This window comes from Leuresthes tenuis, unplaced genomic scaffold (genome assembly GCF_036924035.1).
Source record: "Leuresthes tenuis unplaced genomic scaffold, fLeuTen1.0.hap1 SCAF_13, whole genome shotgun sequence".
NCBI classification, from domain to species: Eukaryota; Metazoa; Chordata; class Actinopteri; order Atheriniformes; family Atherinopsidae; genus Leuresthes; species Leuresthes tenuis.
The window spans coordinates 11,181,866-11,201,695 of NW_027325367.1; the positions used below are offsets into that span (position 1 = coordinate 11,181,866).

General features: G+C 39.7%; 2 protein-coding genes across 3 annotated transcripts; both read right to left on the reverse strand.

Moving 5' to 3' along the window:
- Positions 1 to 1,708: 1,708 nt before the first annotated feature.
- On the reverse strand, positions 1,709 to 10,713 carry epm2a (EPM2A glucan phosphatase, laforin). Of its 2 annotated transcripts, XM_072362697.1 has the most exons (4): positions 10,369 to 10,713; positions 9,752 to 9,926; positions 6,056 to 6,300; positions 1,709 to 5,445 (listed from the first exon to the last, which is right to left on the reverse strand). In XM_072362697.1, exons 1-4 carry the CDS (start codon positions 10,613 to 10,615, stop codon positions 5,162 to 5,164), a joined length of 951 nt encoding a protein of 316 aa, XP_072218798.1. In that variant the 5' UTR covers positions 10,616 to 10,713; the 3' UTR covers positions 1,709 to 5,161. The 2 variants fall into 2 exon arrangements, with proteins under 2 accessions (XP_072218798.1, XP_072218799.1); XM_072362698.1 differs by lacking the exons at positions 9,752 to 9,926; positions 10,369 to 10,713 and adding an exon at positions 6,433 to 8,126 and having other exon boundaries at positions 6,056 to 6,339.
- Positions 10,714 to 11,869: 1,156 nt separating this feature from the next.
- LOC140267427 (hydroperoxide isomerase ALOXE3-like) lies at positions 11,870 to 17,378 on the reverse strand. Its single transcript, XM_072362699.1, has 15 exons — positions 17,291 to 17,378; positions 16,903 to 17,065; positions 15,996 to 16,200; positions 15,774 to 15,855; positions 15,577 to 15,699; positions 15,377 to 15,480; positions 15,105 to 15,277; positions 14,769 to 14,912; positions 13,939 to 14,142; positions 13,743 to 13,829; positions 13,419 to 13,585; positions 13,086 to 13,207; positions 12,853 to 12,953; positions 12,276 to 12,443; positions 11,870 to 12,157 (listed from the first exon to the last, which is right to left on the reverse strand). Exons 2-15 carry the CDS (start codon positions 17,047 to 17,049, stop codon positions 11,978 to 11,980), a joined length of 2,007 nt encoding a protein of 668 aa, XP_072218800.1. The 5' UTR covers positions 17,050 to 17,065; positions 17,291 to 17,378; the 3' UTR covers positions 11,870 to 11,977.
- Between the last annotated feature and the right edge of the window lie 2,452 nt (positions 17,379 to 19,830).

Here is a 19,830-nt window from a genome sequence, read left to right on the forward strand (position 1 = left end):
TTAAACCGTTTAAAAGCTGCAGTGGCAAAATGCTTGTGTTTGCAACTCAGAGGGTCAGATTGTTATTGTAAATGTCTAAAAACATTATGGAGAAGATGCCCATCGAAAAGGAGCTTCAGGGTTTTTTTATTTTTGCATGTAACGTGGTAAACGTTGTAGTCATAGTTCATGAGGAGAGTTCATGTTCAGGATCCTCAGAGCCATATATTTTTCTATCAGGGTTCTAATTAGAATAAGAAACTTGAAGAATCATTAGAGACCAATGTAAGAGCAGTTCTTTTTCTAGCCGTTTTGTTATAGAAAGCAGAGCAATCTGGAAGTTTTCCATGCTTGTCTCCATACGCTGTGTGAATAACAAATGAAATACATCCATTGTGCTGGTATTTGAGAAGTCTGTGGGATATCTACAAAAACAAATTATCAGTGAGAATAGTGGCATATTATCCTTCTCATATATTCAATCAGAGTTCTTGAGAGAAAAAACGTAATTAAGTACCCAGTGGGTAAAGGTCATAAGCCCATCGAATGGCTTGGAAATGAACTGGGTGTGTGATTGATGCAGAACAGGAATAAACTATTTTTAGACTGTATTTACACAGTTCTTATGAAAATTGTTTACAATGCATATATTAGCCTGGTCATTGTTATGTTCCTTCTAGGACAAAAGGCTGGATTTTATTGAGTATCAGCAGGGCACTGCCACCAGCTGCCTGTGCACTGACTCATGCTGCAAAGAATGCAGTAAAATTCACTTGGCCAATGGACCAGCTTAACAGATGTTTCGAAAATCCCTCAAATGGCCTCTCTGTGACTCAACTCTTTGACTTAAAACTTTCAAATCTTTATATATAAATCAGATGTTAGAAGTCTGCTCTCGCCTCATTATGGGCTCATCTTGGACAAAATGATGAAATTAAGTTGTTTGACCCTCCAACTAACTTCTCACTGAATTTTTACTATTAAATGCCTCTGCTAGAGAAGGAAAATGGGGTGAAAAATGCTGTCTGGTGGTTTTGGAGGATCCCACGGAGTCATGTCAACACTGCCAGGCAAGCTGCAGTTCTGCACACAAGCATAGTGCAGGACAATCTTAATTACTTGATCTTTTTAAACACACTGACTTCATTGATCAAGCAAATAGCTGAAGCGGGAATCTTTTAAGTAATTTGTCCTGCAGTATGTGGACTGAAGTAAAAATAATTTAAATAATTTGTGTCATGTGTGAGTTGTTGGATTTCTTGTGCAGCAGAAGAAGTGTTAGATATTGACTGTACTAAGTGCACTGTGCACAGTGTTTAAGCTAATAGATGGCTGACAAATGTTTCATGGTTCAGGTTCAAAATACCATGTTCTCAGGTGACTAAGCTGTTCATAATAATATCTCTATCAAACACAGATAGCAATAGATAATCCTTATCTTTTGTGTGCCTTACTATCTTAAACTCAGATATGCAAAGTAAAGCCGGAAGATATTTAATGGGAAAGCATCCATCTTCTTACTGAAGAAAGGCTTGTTACTGAAATCCGATGAGAATTAAAACAGTAGTATACTATACAGACTTTTAGTCTTTGCCCCAGAGTGACTGCAGTTTGATTTATACTGTCTCTGCACAGAGAATATTGTATCTAATTACCACATAAAATAATCACTATCCCTAATATTAGAATTCAAATAAGTTTGAGTCTGTTCTTGTAAGGGACACACATTTAGATTTTATTTTCTTGTTATCTAAGCAACCTGAAACCATACCACCAACGCTTATATTAATGCAGTCTCATAGACCAAGTTACAACAAAAGCAAAAAATTGCCTCTCCTTCATACTTGCAAGCTTTGCAGTGACAAAATGAGTTGATTAAAGCAACTGGAGAGGATATACAGTTTTTGATAACCAGTCAGACTGATTTGTTCATCCTGTGTTATTTTATTTTCCAACAGTGGTTCATCTTAGGTCTTCAAGACAATCATCAGATTATTTTTCACAAATCTGAAGGCTTCTATCTGAAACACTGATGGTGAAGCTGACACCAATCCCAAAGATGTCTGAGATATTTCAGTGTTCCTTGCTGTTAAAATGAATATATCATATTTCAGACTGTCTTTAGTTGTTCTTTTGCCAACTTGGCGGTATATTCTGGTCGCAGAACTTTCCATTTTGTTTCCATCTTCTTGACTTCTCTGTGTGCTTGGGTCTGTGACACAAGTATCTGAGCTTATCACTTGAAAAAGATAACAGCAGTGCATGTGTAAAAAAAATAAAATAATTTGTTGTTAAAATATGAAAATACTCAAAATATCATGTGGGAATTTAGAATCTTCTCAAACGTAACGTAACCCATTGCTCTCATTATTACCCACTAAACACCTGGAGGTGTTTTTAAGCAGTACCAGAGAAGTGTGTGAATCTTAAATCTATGTGCTTTAGACTCTTCTTACACTGACTTTCATTGTGCTCATTCCCGGGCCTGATACTGCAGCTTGTAACTTCGTTTCCAGCCTGGCATCACACCATCGTGCTTTATGACACCGCGTCACATTGAAACAGCTAGATACCAGTGTGTGCATGTTATATTAAAGTGAAAATGAATGAATCAATTAGGAAGACACAAGACAGGGGAAAGAAGGAAAAAGAGAAAGTGTATGAGCGGGACATGAGAAAAAAATAAACACGATTGTATTTTAGTGCTGGAGAGAGCTGAGAGAAAAAAGAGGATTACAGACCTATGCAGAGTTAATTTTGAGTTCATTGTTGCAGTTTGTGAGTTTGTGATTAGATAATTAGCCCTCTTTTTCTGTCGCATTTGATTTTGGCCCTGTTGGTGAAGTTGCTGACATGCGGGTTTCACAATCATGAAAAGAATGCGATCATTAAACTTATTTCTCCACTCTGCTCTGCGTAGGCTGTAAATCAGGGGAGATTGAAGCTGTGGTTGATTCCTACAATAAAAGAAATGAAATATGTTTATGTACTTCAGACGTTTACCTTTGCGCTCCGTTTCCCAGCTGGAAATGCTCACGATCCGTGTCATTTTATTCATAAGACTGAAACATAAATTGCAGCCTTATTTTATTGCTGCTGCCTCACAAATGAAAGCTTGGTTATCCATCTCAGTTCTGTTTCAGACTCACTCGCACAGAAGTTCTTCTCTCATACAAATGTTAGTCAGGTTTAGCAATTTCACACCAAAACCACAAAGGAAGTCTGCAGCCTTTTAAAAAGTTCACCGCTCCTTTGCCAAACAAGGCACTGCAATATAAACAATGCCAATTATGTCACATATACACCGATTTTATACATACACCACATTCAAATACTTCAAAAATGTAATTAGGATGACCTGTACTAAAGATGAAATATAACCTTTTTTTGTTAGTTTATTTTTGTGTGTATTCATATCATAGTATGCGCTCTTAATTCTCTTAGGTCCTGTAACACCTTACCTTAGGCTGTTGCTTAACATTTTTAGTGGCCTCTGAAGGTGTCTTTGCCAACATCTGGCACATGACAACCAATTCACACATACAGCTGTACACGCGTGCCTGTTTTTATGACGGTGGGATTGTATCCCACAAACCTAAGGGGAGCCTGATGATCATTGCCAAGTTTTCTAGTGACGCTTTAAAAATGAATAATTGTATTATCGCTCAAACCAGTTCAATAGGTCCTTCTAGTTGATGCCTTTTTGTCTTTGTAGCCTGTGCATTGCAAAATTCCCAAGCCAAACAAGATGTCCAGCAATTGGAAAACAATAAAAACAAGTATGATTGACGCCTGATCTGTTCAGTCAAATTTTGTTTCACAGATTGTGAAAGTGGTCGATAAAGGCCACAAATGCATAGACGTGCAACAATTTCTTCACATCAATACTGTATCTTTAAAAAAGGAGGGAAAAAGCAAAACAACAACACGTATTTTACTCCAGTCTGTAACTGAAAGAGCAAAAGCAAGATAATTTGCCTCTGCTAGCAGAGAAGAAGAATGACTCTATCCAGACACCCACCCACCCATCCATTCCCAGTGACATGCAGTGCAGGGACTCACTCAAAAGTAATGACGTATTATGAGGGCTTTTTTTCTTGAGGAAACAGTTGCAGAGTCTCTACAGCGAGTTACCAAATTTCTTAAACGAGACGTAACAAAAACGTCATCTCTCAACATGAGTCGAGTCGAAAAGGATTTGAAATATTCAACAAAGAATGCTCCGTGCCTTAATGGGCTATTGTGTATGCAAGAAAGAGGTCTGGGAAGGATGCTGCCTCTGTTATTTAGGAGATGGCATCTGTCAGCTAAATAAAAGATGAAATGCTATCAAGCTCTGTGAGAGACAGCTCTATTCCTTGATGTCTGGAAGCCAAATACCTCTAACAGAGAACGGGAGTCCCCGCTGACAGGTTTAGGAATAGATTTGTAGCCTTGGCAAGAAGTGCCATTATCATGCAGCATCAAATCCCTTTTCCCCAAAATAGGAAAAAAAAAAAGGAAAATAAGCATTTTTTCCCCACTGAAATTAAACGAGATTATCTAAAATGATACACCAGCATGCATCAAGAACTGTGGAGTAGTCTTCTAGTGATGAGCATATAGGAGGAGACGCACCAGTGGAAAGAGGAGCAGAATTTATATTCCTCTAAATGTTTGCCTGCTTCCTTTTCCTCTGACATGATGAAATCGCACCTTGTACGATTCAAGCTTTTTCTTTTTTTTTTAGTAAATATTGCGGTATTTGTTTTTCTGCATGTCTCCGGTATTCACCGCAGTTAAGCGAATCAGCTAAAAGTTGCCTTTTCAAAATGTCACCTCTGTGTATTGATTGCTACTACCAAAAAGGCCAAAAGAAAAGGTCTTTCTAAACACCCCTGCAGGCATACGCTGAAAATGACAGTGTCCACAATTTAGAATTGTGTGGGGTAAATGGCAGAGTTAAAAGCTAACACATCACCGTAAGATTAATTGCTAGCAACAGACATTCTGGCAGCCAGCCGAACTCTCTGCAGATTCTTGGGAATCAACCACCTTTTGAAAGCCACTCAGCAGAAGTGGGCCATTTACATACATTAGCTCTAAGCAGAAGAACAGTTCATTTATTTGCATTGTGTTATTTGCACCTTCTATACAAGTGCAGTATTTCTACTTCATATCTGAAGAGGAGCGCACGAGGCCGTCATGCCTCGGAGTCAAAGATGGACGATCGCAACTGGCCAAACTTCTGAATGAAGTCTGCTTGAGCTTGGACGAGAGCTTCCTCATCTATGTAGACTGCCGGCCTCTTTGCTGCAACAAAGTACTGCACCTTCCTCAGCGACCAGCCGAGGACGTACATGAGCAGACCGCACACGGCTGCCGTGGATCTGCCGACTCCAGCGTTACAGTGAACATAGACTGTGTGACCGTTCTCCAGGAGGCCACGAAGCAAGAAAACGGCCTGGGGAAGCATCCTGACCCGACCTGCAGAGCAAGACAAAAACACTTCAATAACATCTGCTTTCTCCACTTACTCTGTGGCGTTATGTCCTGCCAATTGCTTCTGGAATAGATTTAGTCATTGAGTAGGCCATCAGCATGGCAATGATTGAAGCATATACTCAATAGCGCAAAATGTATGCTTGGATAGAAAAAATAGAATGAAAAATCTCCAATAAGACAAATAATACCAAGCACTCCAACTGATTCAGATCAACAGCAAAGGGAACTATTTTCTGCCCATATTTCAGGAGCACGAGTCTGTGTCTAAACAAGGTCCCCCACCGAAGACATTTGAAGCATTACTAAACAAAAATAGAAGAAGGATGGCCCTGAACTGTTCATTTTATCAAGTGAAAATGAGACGATAATTTGCTTTCAAAAGCACAGCAGCTGCCTCAGCTCCCGTACGCTTCCGATATTTTACTGAAAAAAAGGGTTGTCAGCTGAGGCGATAACATGTTTTTCTTCATTGTATTTAGGTTTTATTTGCATATCACAAAGCATCCAAGCTTCTTTGGTAACAGGGTTGCTGACGTTTGTTCTAAACAAATAGAGGCGTCACTGAAATGTGCGACAGCCTCACCGTGCTCACCTTCCGTACTCATGTCAGGTGTGGGTATCCACACATACACAAGGCCACACTCTTTGTATAAGTGCATCATGGTCTCCGGGGTCATGGCCTCATCAGAGTTGCGCCTGCAGCCATGGGAGTTGTTCACCACGTCCCACTCATTCTGGAAGTTCATGACTGCAGTGATGCCCAATTCGTGCTTCATCTTTATCGTCACATGCTCCGCCTGTCGAGGGCAACTGCCCAGCCAGACACGTGGCAGCACCCTAGGGTCAGTAAACAGGGACGTATTTATCATTCACCGCCTTGAAGACACAAAGGATGAAAGAAGACTTTAGCAAGTCAAGTCACTAAAAAAAAAAAAAAAAAATGTTTTACCCTCTATTATCCTTTCTCACCCTTCTCACTCCATCTCTCACAGCTCTGATGTTTTATTGACCTCCTGTCTTTCTAACTTTCTTCCGGACTGCTGTGGTCTGAGGCTTACTCCATTTAGTGTTCATCGGTATGCATGAAGTCAACAACCAGAAAAGGCAGGAAGAACAATCTTTGATGTCCCACAGTGGCACCATTCTGTTATCAACTCTTTTATTGTTCTGTTTTTGCTCGTCTTTTTGTTGTTGTTTTTTTACCATAAAAACTACGTTGCTGGAGAACAGCTTCATCGTCAGTGAATCAACTCTTCTCGGGCTGAATATAAACACTTCTCACCGTGTCCATGCACACCATGTGGAGCCCATTAAGTGATTTTTGGCTTTTTGCACTGCTCTTACTCTCTTCTTTTTCAATAGGAGCTCGACAAACCCATTTAACAGAGCAGAGACATACAGTTTTCTCAAAAAGAGCATTTGTTTTATCGGTCATGTTTGGCTGTTCCGATTTGATTTCCAATGCTGATGCAAACTATATAACAAACAATCTGTTTGAATAAAAAGCATACAAGGTCACTGGTTGCATAAATCCTCCTCTTAATGTGAGCACAACAGATGAGTTACCTGTAAAAGAATGAATCTCATAATGACTTACTGTGATGACTGTGTGATACTTTGGGCCACATGGACTAATAGTCTATTAATAGCCATGTTACAGAGGCACTGTGCGTCCCACTGAGCACGGGTCCTTGACATAAGCCTTGTAAGGTCTTTTGGACACAAATTAAAACCCGTTTGCTCCAGCCAACCCTGCTCATTCTTATGCAAGTTATGTGCTCACTGCCTCGGGGATTGGGGGCTCATTTCTGCTGTGCCTGCCATGCCATGGCACTCAGCCTGTGCCCTGCAAAAACAGGGCATGCGTGGGTCGATTCTGGACCAAAGTGTAGATTTCTGCAAACATTCACTCTCCAAACCATCCTTTCTGGTTGCTTTCATAACTCTCCGCATGTCATCTATTGTAGTCGTCCAAAGAAAGCTGCCAATGCTGCTGATGCTTCGGCCATGCGTTTGACAAATGTGTATTATAGCCTATAAGGCAGCTACACCAGAGGGTAGCAGGGTACAAAACGGCCAAACATAATGACGGACTGCTCTTCTCGTAAACCCGCATCTGTGACTGACCTGAGGTGAGAAAATCACTTTGTCTAAGCCACAACAGTGTAGATGCGTTTTTCATTCACTTGTGGTTTTTAACAAGCCTTACGGTTGTTACAGAGCGATGTCTTTTCATTTCATTCAACAAGTTTTGGTCATCAAATGTAGTCAGGCGAGAGGAGAGAGAGCATTAATGGAATATGCACACTCAGACTCACTCCTTGGGCTCATTTAGAACCTAAAATGCATGGGTTTTTTTGGGTGGTGGGAGGAAGCCGGAGTTGATTGCAAAAAGTGTGTATAATCTAAACCCTACATTTAATTAAATAGGAAGTGTATTAATATATATTGTGATACAGGCTTCTATATTTCAAGCTTGAAGCTATGGCTATGTCACAGAGTCATCATTTTCAATATACAATGGCCTTTTCTTTTCAAACACAGGTCAGGTGCCTTTTTTAAACAAAGCCTCACGTCTGAATAGGTTAAGGCAACATTGCTGGAGGCCCTGAAGATCACAGCTAATTAATATTGATTTTCAGCATTTTTCCTTTAGTACAAAGGAAACCGTTGGACATAAAACGTCAAGGTTCTTTTAAAGTTGTTGAAATAGTGCTGTGTTAAAAAATAAACCCCAGAAACATGTAAAACGGTTTTATAGGCAGCATTATGGATGTATCAATTAAAGATGCTCCTGTAGGGTCTGTGATAAAAGTCAGATAAAAATTCATTTTGATAAGACTAAAGACTAAACCCGGAAACTGAAAAGGTGTGAGCCGCCTCAAACACAATTATTCAGAAAAGACTGGACAAGTATGACTTGTTTGGAAGGGGTTGCAGGACAAAGACTCTTCTCTGAAAGGTTTGCAAAGTTGCATCTGAAAAAAACTAAAGACTCCTCGAACAATGTCCTTTAGACAGACGAGGAGGCCGAAGTTGAGACGTTTGGTCATAATACACAGCACTACGTTTGATGAAAACCAGACGAAGCACATTAGGAACAAACGCCTCAAAGCAACTGTCATGCACGGTGGTGGAGGGCTGATGGTTTGGGCTTATTTTGCAGCTATAGGATCTGGGCACCTTGCAGCCAATGACTTGGCCATAAACTGTATACCAAAGTATTCTAGCGTCAAAATTGAGTCCATCTGTCAGACAGATAAATCTTGACTAAAACTGAGTCGTGCCACAGAACAAAGATCCCAGACACAGCAGCAAATCTACGACAGAATGTCTGAAAAACCAAAGAATCAAGGTGCTGCAATGGTCCTGTCGCAGTCCAGACCTCTACCCGACTGATTAGAGTTTGTTTTTGGAATCTGTTGCAAAATATTCCTCCACAGTGATGCGTGTGAGACCGCTAACTTCTTAATGAAAACAATCACTCCAAGTGGGGGTGCTTGTACAATCCACTGAATCGTGTGAGGTACTTTGTTTTTTCGCACATTCCTTCAGGACTATGCCTTGGTTTTTGTAAGATAAATAATGACACAGTGTAATGTCATGTGTTGTTGTTCATCTAAGATTTTATTTGCCTCACTTTAAGACCTGGTGATGACCAGATCGTTTTTATACTTAATATGTCTAGATGGCGAAAACCTCAAAATGGAAAAACAGTGCACTTTGTTTTTTTCTTACAGGACTGTACCCATCTGCCAATGTTTCCTGTCTTTCTTTACACCGTAAACTACTTATTTAAAGCAGCGTGGCAGAAATGAATGCTTCAACCAAATAAATGATTGCACTTAGACATGGAAATGAATTGGTCCTTTGGGACCAATTTCTTTTTTGTATAATTAGGCAGTGAGTACACTGGAAACTATGTAAAGAATACATTGTCCAAATGACTGCATATCCCAAAGAAACCCCTCTGTATAAAATTGGTTAATATTTCAGAGGGCATGATTAATTCACTCAGTTTCTAAGAGTTCCCTGAAAAGACCTACCACCCCCCCCAACCTCATGTCTGTAGCTTAGCAGAAGCTACTTTCAGTCACCACTGAGCTTTGCTTAGCATGAAGACAAATGAAGCAGCTAATGGTTAGAAGAAAGAACACAAAGATGCAAGTGCTTTAGTTAATAAAAATGCATGTACCAACTTATCGTCTAATGATTTTTCAAATAAATCATGAGAGGTCCAGGCATGCCACACCATCTTGCAGAGACTGTTTTTAATATACTGTGTTACCTGGAGCAATGTATGGCCTTCTGACCTGCCACCCTGAAGTAAAAGCTGGTGGTATGTCTCATCTCATCCGTGTGACCCGTCTCCTCTATCCAATGACCTATCGGGTGGCAGTGCACCCCATCCACCACGTTTCTTTCGTCATATGAACAACACCTGTCATGGCTCGGGCCGCTGCCTGGTGACAAAAGAGAAAACCTTTCTTCAGGTAAGTGTGTAAATTCACCTAAAAACTCCTGTGGGACAAACATGTCGATCTTTTTTTGAATGAACTTGAGGGACCCAAATCATTACTTCTTGGACAGGATAAGGATGATAAACATGAAAAATATGTCTTTTCTAAAATTAACAAGTGGTAAACAGTAACTCCTGACTTTTTCGTAATATTTTGAAGTACTTTCGTTCTGCTCTGCTACTTTATACTTTCCCTTAATAAAAACACACAATCAGGGTCTTTGTCGCCATCATGTGGCAGTAGGCATGCACTACATCAAACATGGCGGACTTTTTATATATATTTTTTCTCTGCCCTCAAACGTTGACACCTTAGATGAGAATTTAGTTAAATCTCGGTGAATTCGTGGGTGACTGCATCTGCTTCATTTGGTGAAGCTGCATACCTTCCCAGATAAAGTTGCCTCTGACTCTTTGGATGAATTTGAACCACAATGTATCTCTGAACGGCTCCGCCAGCTGCACGTCGCAGGTCCACAAACAGGGCTCGTCCGGTGACGGGAGGGCTCGCGAGGCTTTCATCTGCACGGCTCTGTTTGGGTCCCAGTGGCCCATTTCCTCACGCGAACCCAAAACTAGAACTTCCACGTCCGAGGACTCCGGAGTGAGAATGACGCCAAATCTGAATAACATCGTCGCAGCTTTTTACATGTCCTTACGAGGCAGTTTGTGTTTTTAATTCTTCTGGACCGCGCGCGGACTGTTGCAGTCTAAATATAATCAGGTCCTGTTTTCGGTGGTCAGCAAAGACGTGTTGGGCAAAAAGAGCTCCCACTCTCTCGAAATCCCGGAGAACCATTTCAGAATGTCTCCTCCTTTAATTCTAACCCTGACAGTTTAGCACGCTTCCACACAACAGATCATTCTCTTAATATTGTAGACAATGGCTTTTTTTCTTACCGATTGTCAGTTCAGCTCTTGTTCCTGACCATTTCTGAGGAACGTTTTTTTGGTTTGCAAATTCACTTATGAGTGAACAGTCAACAATCAAGCATAAAAAACGTGCACCTACCTCAAGAGATGGAACAATATAGTGTTTACACATAACGGGTAACTTTGCAGAGAACCAATTTTTATTTTGTGGTTTTTGGAACTGTGTTAAAAACTTGTTACAAAGAAACATTTTTTATATTTGATAGAAATTCCCAACATGCATAAACATGCATAAACGTGCACTTTTTCCACAAAGGTAATCAATTCCCAAAGAGCTATTGGCTGAAAACTTGGCACTTCTCGGCGTGGGTGTTGTTGTTGGATGTTGGAAAACAGAAGTGCTAGACTTGAGAAAAAAATATCTGTAGCAGATGAACAGTATCTGAAACTGAGGTTGTTTTTTTTTTAAATGGAGAAAAATAATAATCACACTGTTTAACAAGCCCATGCATAAATATTTGACCACTTTTATGTGAGATATTTTAGGTGAGGAATTATTTACTTTACATGAGAAATAGAAAAAAAACATTCGAGCAGCGGCTGGTTTGTGACCTGCTCTTATTGAGCCTCGAGTTTGTTTTGGCCATCATGGTCTTTTTGGAGACAGAAGTAACCATATTTGGGAAAAAGGGTGGAAATGGTAAGTGAGACAAAGTATATATTAATTATCACACTGATCAAAAGGAGTGACGCTGTAATGACTTGTGGGAAAAAATGTATTGACCTAATATTTCAGGGAGGAAGTTGACATTATCTGCTGGAGCCAGTATCTCATGGCTGTAAGTGATAATTCCCTTTAAACCATTCACCCATTTTCTTTATTTAAGAATAATGGCCATCAGAATGCATATACAGCTTATATGAAGGATTCATGTATTTCTGACAAACTGCAGTGACACAACATGGATGTTCTGTATGTTAGTAATTAATGTACAGAATAATGACTCAGTCAAAATGTAGTCGTGTCCCAGAATGCAACACCCCACCAACTATCAGTACTGAATTGAATGAATACTCTTCCTTGCATACAACACATTTGGCTGCTGTCCTCCTCTGTCTCTCCTAAATAGTCACACTGTTCTCTATTTCTGCAGGGTGCAGGTAGGAGTAGGGTACTTTAAGCTGATGGTTTCTTGCTGCAATTTCTTCACTTAGGTAGGACAGCTCTGCTTGAAATTCCTTAATCATCCGTTTAGGGTCAGGCTCATCGAATCGTTCCTCAGGGTATGTACCCAAGGGAGCCTGCCGTAATGTCAGAGACATTAAAGTCAGTATTTTAGTCAATGTACATTTTTTAAATGAACATTTCAACGAGTCACAATCAATCTGCTATGTGTGTGTTCATGAACACTGAACTGACCGCGTCAGTATACTTGTCTGCAAGCGTCCATGCCACTGCTGCAAACTTGACCGTGTCTCCAACATTTGGGAGGACCTCGAGAATTGTCTTCATGTTTGACTGCCCCTTAGTGGTTGGAGGAGGTTTGAGCAGTTGGAGAGAGCCATTGGGGATCCAGCTGTAGTCAAACTAAATTATAATAGAAGGTTCTTTAAGCAGTTATACTTTTTTTATGACACAGCTTCCCAGAACACAGAATTTTACATTATGCATCATATAAATGGGTAGCAAAACTAAACAGGAAATGCAAACTTATCTCATTTTCATTCTCAGCTGATACCTCAAAGGTAACAATACCAACCAACAGGAGCAGTGAATATTCTTTTTTTAAGTTAATGTAAAATATGTCACCACATGTGTTAATTGACTAAACAATTTCAGTTGAAAAGCTAAAAGAAAAAAAGGGTGTCAGAACATCTTGAGTTTTTAACTTTAATTATTTCATTTACAAGTTTATTTGACATTTGGACATATTTTTGATCTCCCTGAATGTCAAAGCATTATTCTCTTATCCGAAATATATATTTTATTGCCCCACCTGTCCATTGTTGACAGCAGCATGTTGTACCGATACAGTGAAGATCACCATGGTGATGAACTTGACCACGTCCTGTGCAGTATTAAAGCATGCTGGAAACCCTGTTGGTAGAAATATCACTTAGTAAATCTGTAGCAGTAATTACCCACAGGGTACTATATATATATATATATATGTATGTATTTATTATGTATAATTAGTGCTGGCTTTTGTTTTTTTGTTTTTTTTTTTACCTGAGAGTTTGTTTCCCAAGAAGCCATGTGTGAATATCTCAGTGATCCATTCCTGCAGCTCAGTGTCTTTGCGCACATCACTGTCCGAAGGATAATAATACTCCACCACAGACCTCACAAAACTGATGAAAAAAAAACAATACATAAAAATTGGCATTCTAAAATAATTGTGTTCATTTAAAAATATGTTCAAATAATCCAGCATTGTTGCATTTGTAAATTCTACATAATGGACGTACAAAAATTCAAATTCAGATGAAGTTTTGTTGTTGCTTGAAAAATCAATCAGTTACAACTGTGGCAACATATCTAAATTGAGAATGTAATCGTCACCCGTTGATGATATTCCACAACTTCAGACCATCATCTCTGTAGTAGAAGTTGGGGATCGACTCCAGTCCTCGTGCAGTGATGTTCTCCGGCAGACAGAGGGAGCTGTAGGTCATTTTAGACAGAGCCCTGCGCATGACCTCTGTCAGCCCCTCAAGTCCAATTGTACTCTAGTGGTCATAAATCCAAACATAGTTTTATTTATGTTTCCTGAATTTAAGATAATCAAAATACTTGTAATGAAAATCTAGAATCGGTCTTAGTAGTGCTGAATTATAATTGTGTGAGTATATATATATATATATATATATATATATGTATATGTACAGCACTCAAAGCCCCATCAGGTCCCAAAAGAGATTGACGGGCCGTTGTGTTTATTTGCAGAGTGTAGCGGAAGTGTGGGATCAGCAGCTGTAGAAAGACAAATACAGACATTAAAATCAGATTTACTGTAACGTCAAATTAAGATAAACGTGGCCCACATCTGATAGTTCAACAGCTCAGTGAGGTCAGCTGATACCTTGTAGAGGGGATGGATTACAGGCAAGCAGCGGAGAGTGGCAACTGCAAAGACTTCTGCCAGGTAGTGAGTGTTCATGAGGTGATGGACTGCCTCATATTCCAACAAATCTGCACTTTTAAAAAACAGCTTGGCCAGCAGCCAGTCTGTTTCTGGGTCACTGGGCAGAAAGATGGGATTCTGCTCAGAAGGTTGTTGATATAGCTGGAATGAAAAGATATATCTATAGTCCACACAAGTGTACTGAATTCTGAAAACAGAAATCATTGCATAGTTTCAATGTCAGAATAACACCTTTTGGTGTGCTAAACCTACAGTATTGTGTAAAAGTCTTTAGCCACCCCTTATTCCCCTCTGTACTGTCAGGAAAATGGGTGCAGAGATTTATCGAAACTAGCAAACAAAGTTCAACTGGGAATACAATATACATGGAAAAAACAGAATTCATACAGTTTAACAGGCTTAAAAGTCCCTTTTTGGCATGACGACTGCATTTTGCATTGTGTACTTGCACAAAAAACAACTTCAAAAAACCGTGGTGTGGAGTTTGCATGTGTTCCCTGTGTATGTGTGGGTTCTCTCCAGGTACTCCAGCTTCCTCCCACCAAGGCCAAACATGCATGTCTGGTTAATTGACGACTCTACATTAACCCAAGGAGTGACTGTGAGCTGGTTGTTTGTCTCTGTCTGGCCCTGTTATGGACTAGCGACCTGTCCAGGGTGTCCCCTGCCTCTCGCCCACTGACCGCTGTGATAGGCTCCAGCGACCCTGAGTTGGATTAAGCAGGTATAGAAAAGTGATGGATGGATTTCTACCATCAGTAAAATACCTGTATTGCAATGGGCATCAGCTTGCTCTCAGGGTTCATGTAGAACAAGCATAAACCAGCAGTCACATGTAGAGAATTTCCATCTTTCATCCAAGCTGGTATTCCATCCATTATCTTCTGGTCACACAGGAAGATATTGCCTTTCTGTGTGCAACAAAAAAGTAGAGAAAAGTAGTGAATGAGCCATAAAGACATAGCAGGGTTTTCTATGTTGGCCAAAAGAAAAATAATTACTGAAATGTTTCTTTGAAAGCAGTTGTTACAATGGCTGACAAATGAGTAAAATCTAATCGAACAAATAGCCTCCCATGTAAAAACATCACTCAAATTTCAAACCTCCATTTCTGTCTTTAGAGTGCTTCCATCTCTCAAGAAAGGCTTCACCATCTCCTCTGTGACCGGAAAGTTTGGGGGAAGTTTGGAGCAGCGCTTGATCACGTTGGGGTTAACTCCATTCAAAAACTGGAATCCGAAGAAGTCATCCTCCTTCCAGTGTTCTGAAACATGCTCTGGAAGAATAGCAGTTGGTTAATACAGCACTCATCCATTGCCTACTTTAATTGAATCAGCAGGAGCAATAGGAATTTCGGTTAAATGGCTTTCTCTACCTGACATCTTCGTCTTTTTAAACCAGAAGATTTTTTTCATGTCCTCAATGTCTTTCCATCGTTTATTGGATCCAGCCAGACCCTTGAACAACAGTTCAACACCACTGAAATAAATGATGCATAATGTGAAAAACGATGTACATTTCGGAATGAAAATGCCTCAGGAAAGTGTAAAATGTGCAGATTGTTTCAGAACTCACATTGTTCTTTTTGTATTAAGAAACTCATGTGATCTGGATGCAGAGAAACGAAGTTCAGCTTGCATCTCAGATACATCTTTGAAGTGACTGTTGTGTGGCAGCTTGTCATCAGAAATGGCCCACCTTAAAGAAAGAAAAGATTAAGTTTATGTAAGCTTTTGAGTCAAATGTCTGTGCAAACTGCAGTGGAAACGTACAGGTATGTGTTCTTTTTAAGTTCTAGCTCCTTTTTCCGGTGCTCAATCAGCAGGGCATGTTCCTCCTCAAAAACCTTCATAGCTGAGAGGTGAAAAAAAAACAGCATTCAAAGTTATGTCACCAAAAAAAAAAGATAATGCATGAAGAGGCTCTGACAAATATACTTTAACATAATATGAACATGCATTTGTAATGCATTTCGTTGAGCATTTTCACTTGACCTTTTCCTCCTCTGAGCTCCACCTCCTCTCCCCTGGAGATCCATCTGTAACTAGGGAAAAGGGTGTCCTCTCCCTCTGGACTTGTCACTATGATTTTGGCACAGTACCACTCATCTTCTAGGAGACCAAAAAAATAATCTTTCTCCACCCTGACCAGCAGAACTTTCCCCAGAGACAAGCTGGTTTTTATGGTGTAAGTCTTTGTCTGAGAATCGGAACAAACATAAAACAAAGTTAGTGTGAAATGTTGAAAAGGGTGTTTGGAGAGGTTTCTAAAAAAAACAACTGCACCATTCCGTTGGAACCAACCCTGTGCTGTAACACGTTTAGATAGATTAAATGCACTGCAATATTCAAATCATTGCGACATTATCTGGCTTGGTATGTTGGAGTTGGGGAAATCTATTAAAACATGCAAAGACAGGACCAGGACTGAGGAAAAAAAAGAAAAAAACAACTGCACCATTCTGTTGGAACCAACCCTGTGCTGTAACATGTTTAGATAGATGAAATGCACTGCAGTATTCAAATGATAGCAACATTATCTGGCTTGGTATGGTGGAGTTGGCGAAATCTATGAAAACATGCAAAGACAGGACCAGGACTGAGAAAAAAATGTATAATCATGTCACGATCTACCACAGGCATACATTACATTAAAGACACATTAAACTATGTAGAATTGGATCCAAAGTTGGTATTTGGCTGCAAGCCTTTAATGGTTAAAATGTTGCTGAAACGTTCCTGACCAGTTGGTGTAAATTATAAATATGGACACATATTTATACATGAAAAGTATACATGAAATATACAATGGACCCACACTGGATGTAACCTAACTGACATGTTTAAAGATTATATCTGTCTATTATCTGTTACAAGTGTAGCGCAAAGGAATGTAACTTGCCGTTCCAGTTTGAAAGTTAATGAAAAAGTTGTGCAGCTCGCTGCGTTCACTCTGCCCCTCTGATCCAAATAAGATGACATATATGGGGTCCATTGTCCCTGCGTACTGCATGCTGCCTGTTGTCACCTTTAACTTGTATTCAGCCATGGTCGCTTTGTAGAAACTGCTCGGAGAAGGAAAAAAGAAAAAACAACTTGCATCACTTTCTCAAATAACCACCATACAAAAAGCATGTGAACAGCAAACATGATGCCCTGCATACATTCAACCAGGGCTCAAAGAAAAACCACCACCTCTTAAAGTTGCAATTGTCATTTAGCTTACATTAAGATTATGTGAAAATATCTTGTCCTGCTGTCACTCCTAGAAGAAATATTATAGCATGCACCTTCACACAGCGGCTGTTTGGACCGACCTGTCTTCCTTACAGCTGCATGACTATCGTGCCCTTCCTGTTTGTGATATTTATCAAGGGTAGGGGTAAGTACCTCTATCCTTGTTCCCACATGAAATAATGTGAAGGGGGTGTGCTCTCCCTGAGAAGCAGAACTGTTAAGTTGGGTTTACCTGCAGTCACATGTGGAATAAGCAAAGCTTCTTTAAAAAAAAAAACTGACATCCTGTGTGGGCTGCACCTGCTTTGCCTAAGTTCCTTCAGATGGTCAGTGGTTCGATCTCTTACTTCTCCAGATTCCATTTCCTTGGTGTATACAGCGTTCTTAGCCAGTGAACTTCACGTTACCTCCAATGTGTTAATTGATGTGTGACTGAGTAAAAATCACTGCATATCCTATAACATTATATATATATTATATAGACAGAGAAGTGCTATATAACTGTGTGTGAATGTGGTTTGCAGAGGAAAGGTGCTTTAAGTGGTTAAGAAGACCAGAAAAGTGTGATACATATACTGTCTATTTAACAGGTAAGCATAACTGTTTGACTTATTTGTGGATCCTTAATACTCTTGCATTGGATTTTTTGCACATTTGTAAACTTCATCTTATCAGTTTGTGCATAATTTAATGTTTAATGTGACGATCCTCCTACTCTTTAGTGGTTTTTATTTGTTGTCTGACTTCCACTTCTGTGGAAAGTCCATACAGAACAATCCACAAATACCTCTAAAAATGTCCCAAGCCTTGGAATTATCAGTTTAAATACCATGGGGTAATCAGATAAGTGGAAGCAGGTTTGCTGATTAGAAACAGTGAACATATGAGATGAGTGGCATGAGATGAGTTTGATAGGAGTCAGTCAGTCAGCTAGCTTTGAGAGCGATGGATGGTGTGGAGATGAGCTGCTTATTTTCATGATTCTTTCCAGATGATCACGAGTTTAAAGTGTGCGAGGCAAAATGTTGCAACTGTTAAGAAAATTCCATGGCTGCTTTTTGTGTAAGTTCTTTTATAAAAGCAAAACAAGTACAGAGCGTGAGAAACAAAGAGTGACTTTTTTATGCTGTGGCACTCAAACAAGTTCAAGGAAATTTAGATGGCAATAAGGTGAAACCTATTGACCAAGGAGATTTAGACTTTGACTCAGAGACCCTCTCCAGTATTTCCTAACATGTTCATCAAGTAGGGTGATTAAAAATTAAAATAGTGGTTGAGGCAGCTGACAGATTTCTTAGAACAAAGCCATTTCCATAGAAATTCACAAGAAAAGTATAAGATGGAAAGACAAACTTGCTGTTATTCTCAGCTTGTAGAATTGGATGGTAGCAAAGTAATTAACATTGAAAATATTTAAGATTGATGGTAGATGAGATACTAAATTAGGACCAAATAACACAAATAGAGAAGAGAAGAAGAAGAAGAAATTCTATATGTGACAGGAGTGTCACAGAAGAAATAACTAGAAGGATCTTCTCCAAACATGACATTCTGGTGCATTCAAACCCGTCAACACCCACAGACAGAGACCAGTACACTCAAAGGACAAAACACCCATATACAAACTCAGTGATATATATGCAGCACTGTGCAGTGAGGAGTTATACAGACCTTTATATGGGAGAAATCCAACAACCACTCCACAAGCACATCGCCCAACACAGGAGAGCCAGCTTTTCAGGAACAGACACGGCAGTTCTGTTACCTTATAAGGCGGGACAGTCTTTTTGCATCTGTTCCTGTGGAGGGCAGCAATATGCAATGTGTCTAAACTGCCTCAGCTTAAAGAAGAAGTGATGCTTGGCAAGCTGGGGACAGGAGAAACAGGCACTGCAACCTCAGGTGAGAGGAGAAAGGTGAAACCAGATGGGAAAAAAGAAACGATTAACAAAAGGCTAAGTTCAAAGCAAAAGCTATGTTGCAGCTCTAAAGCAAAGGTCATGGCATATGCATGGTTTCAGTACGTTGTCTTCTTCGGTGAAAGCCACGACTCTGGCACTTTTGTAAATTTCATGCATTCCTGTAAGCCAACTGATCTTATACAGCTTCTTAAAGTGCACTTTTCATCCACCGGCCACAACATGTCGAATCATTGGGAGAGATCTACAGTTTAAGGTTTTTTTTGGGTCAGAACAGAATGAGATTTATTTCCAGTGACTGTCAATTTTCTGTGTATTACATGGATGTCCATTCACTGGTTTTATTTAAACAAAAAAACAGAAAATAAATTTTCTGTCATTTTATAGTCATACCCAGTAAAGGAAAAATGTATTGATTCATCTTGTACTTTTTCATTTCTAAAACAAATACCTGAATAAGTCCAACACATGCAAAAAAGTTTGAGGTTAAGAGAGCGCTTGCAGTTTACCGGACTGTTGCACCTGGCTGACTGACAGAAAGCATGGCCCCAACAAGAGAGCTGTCAGTGGAAACAATGGAAAGAATTATAAAACTAACAGAAGACTTGTTGGCACTAAGAGTTGTTGGCTGCTCCCTGTCTAAAGTTTGGATGAGGTGCAAACAAAACCGAAGG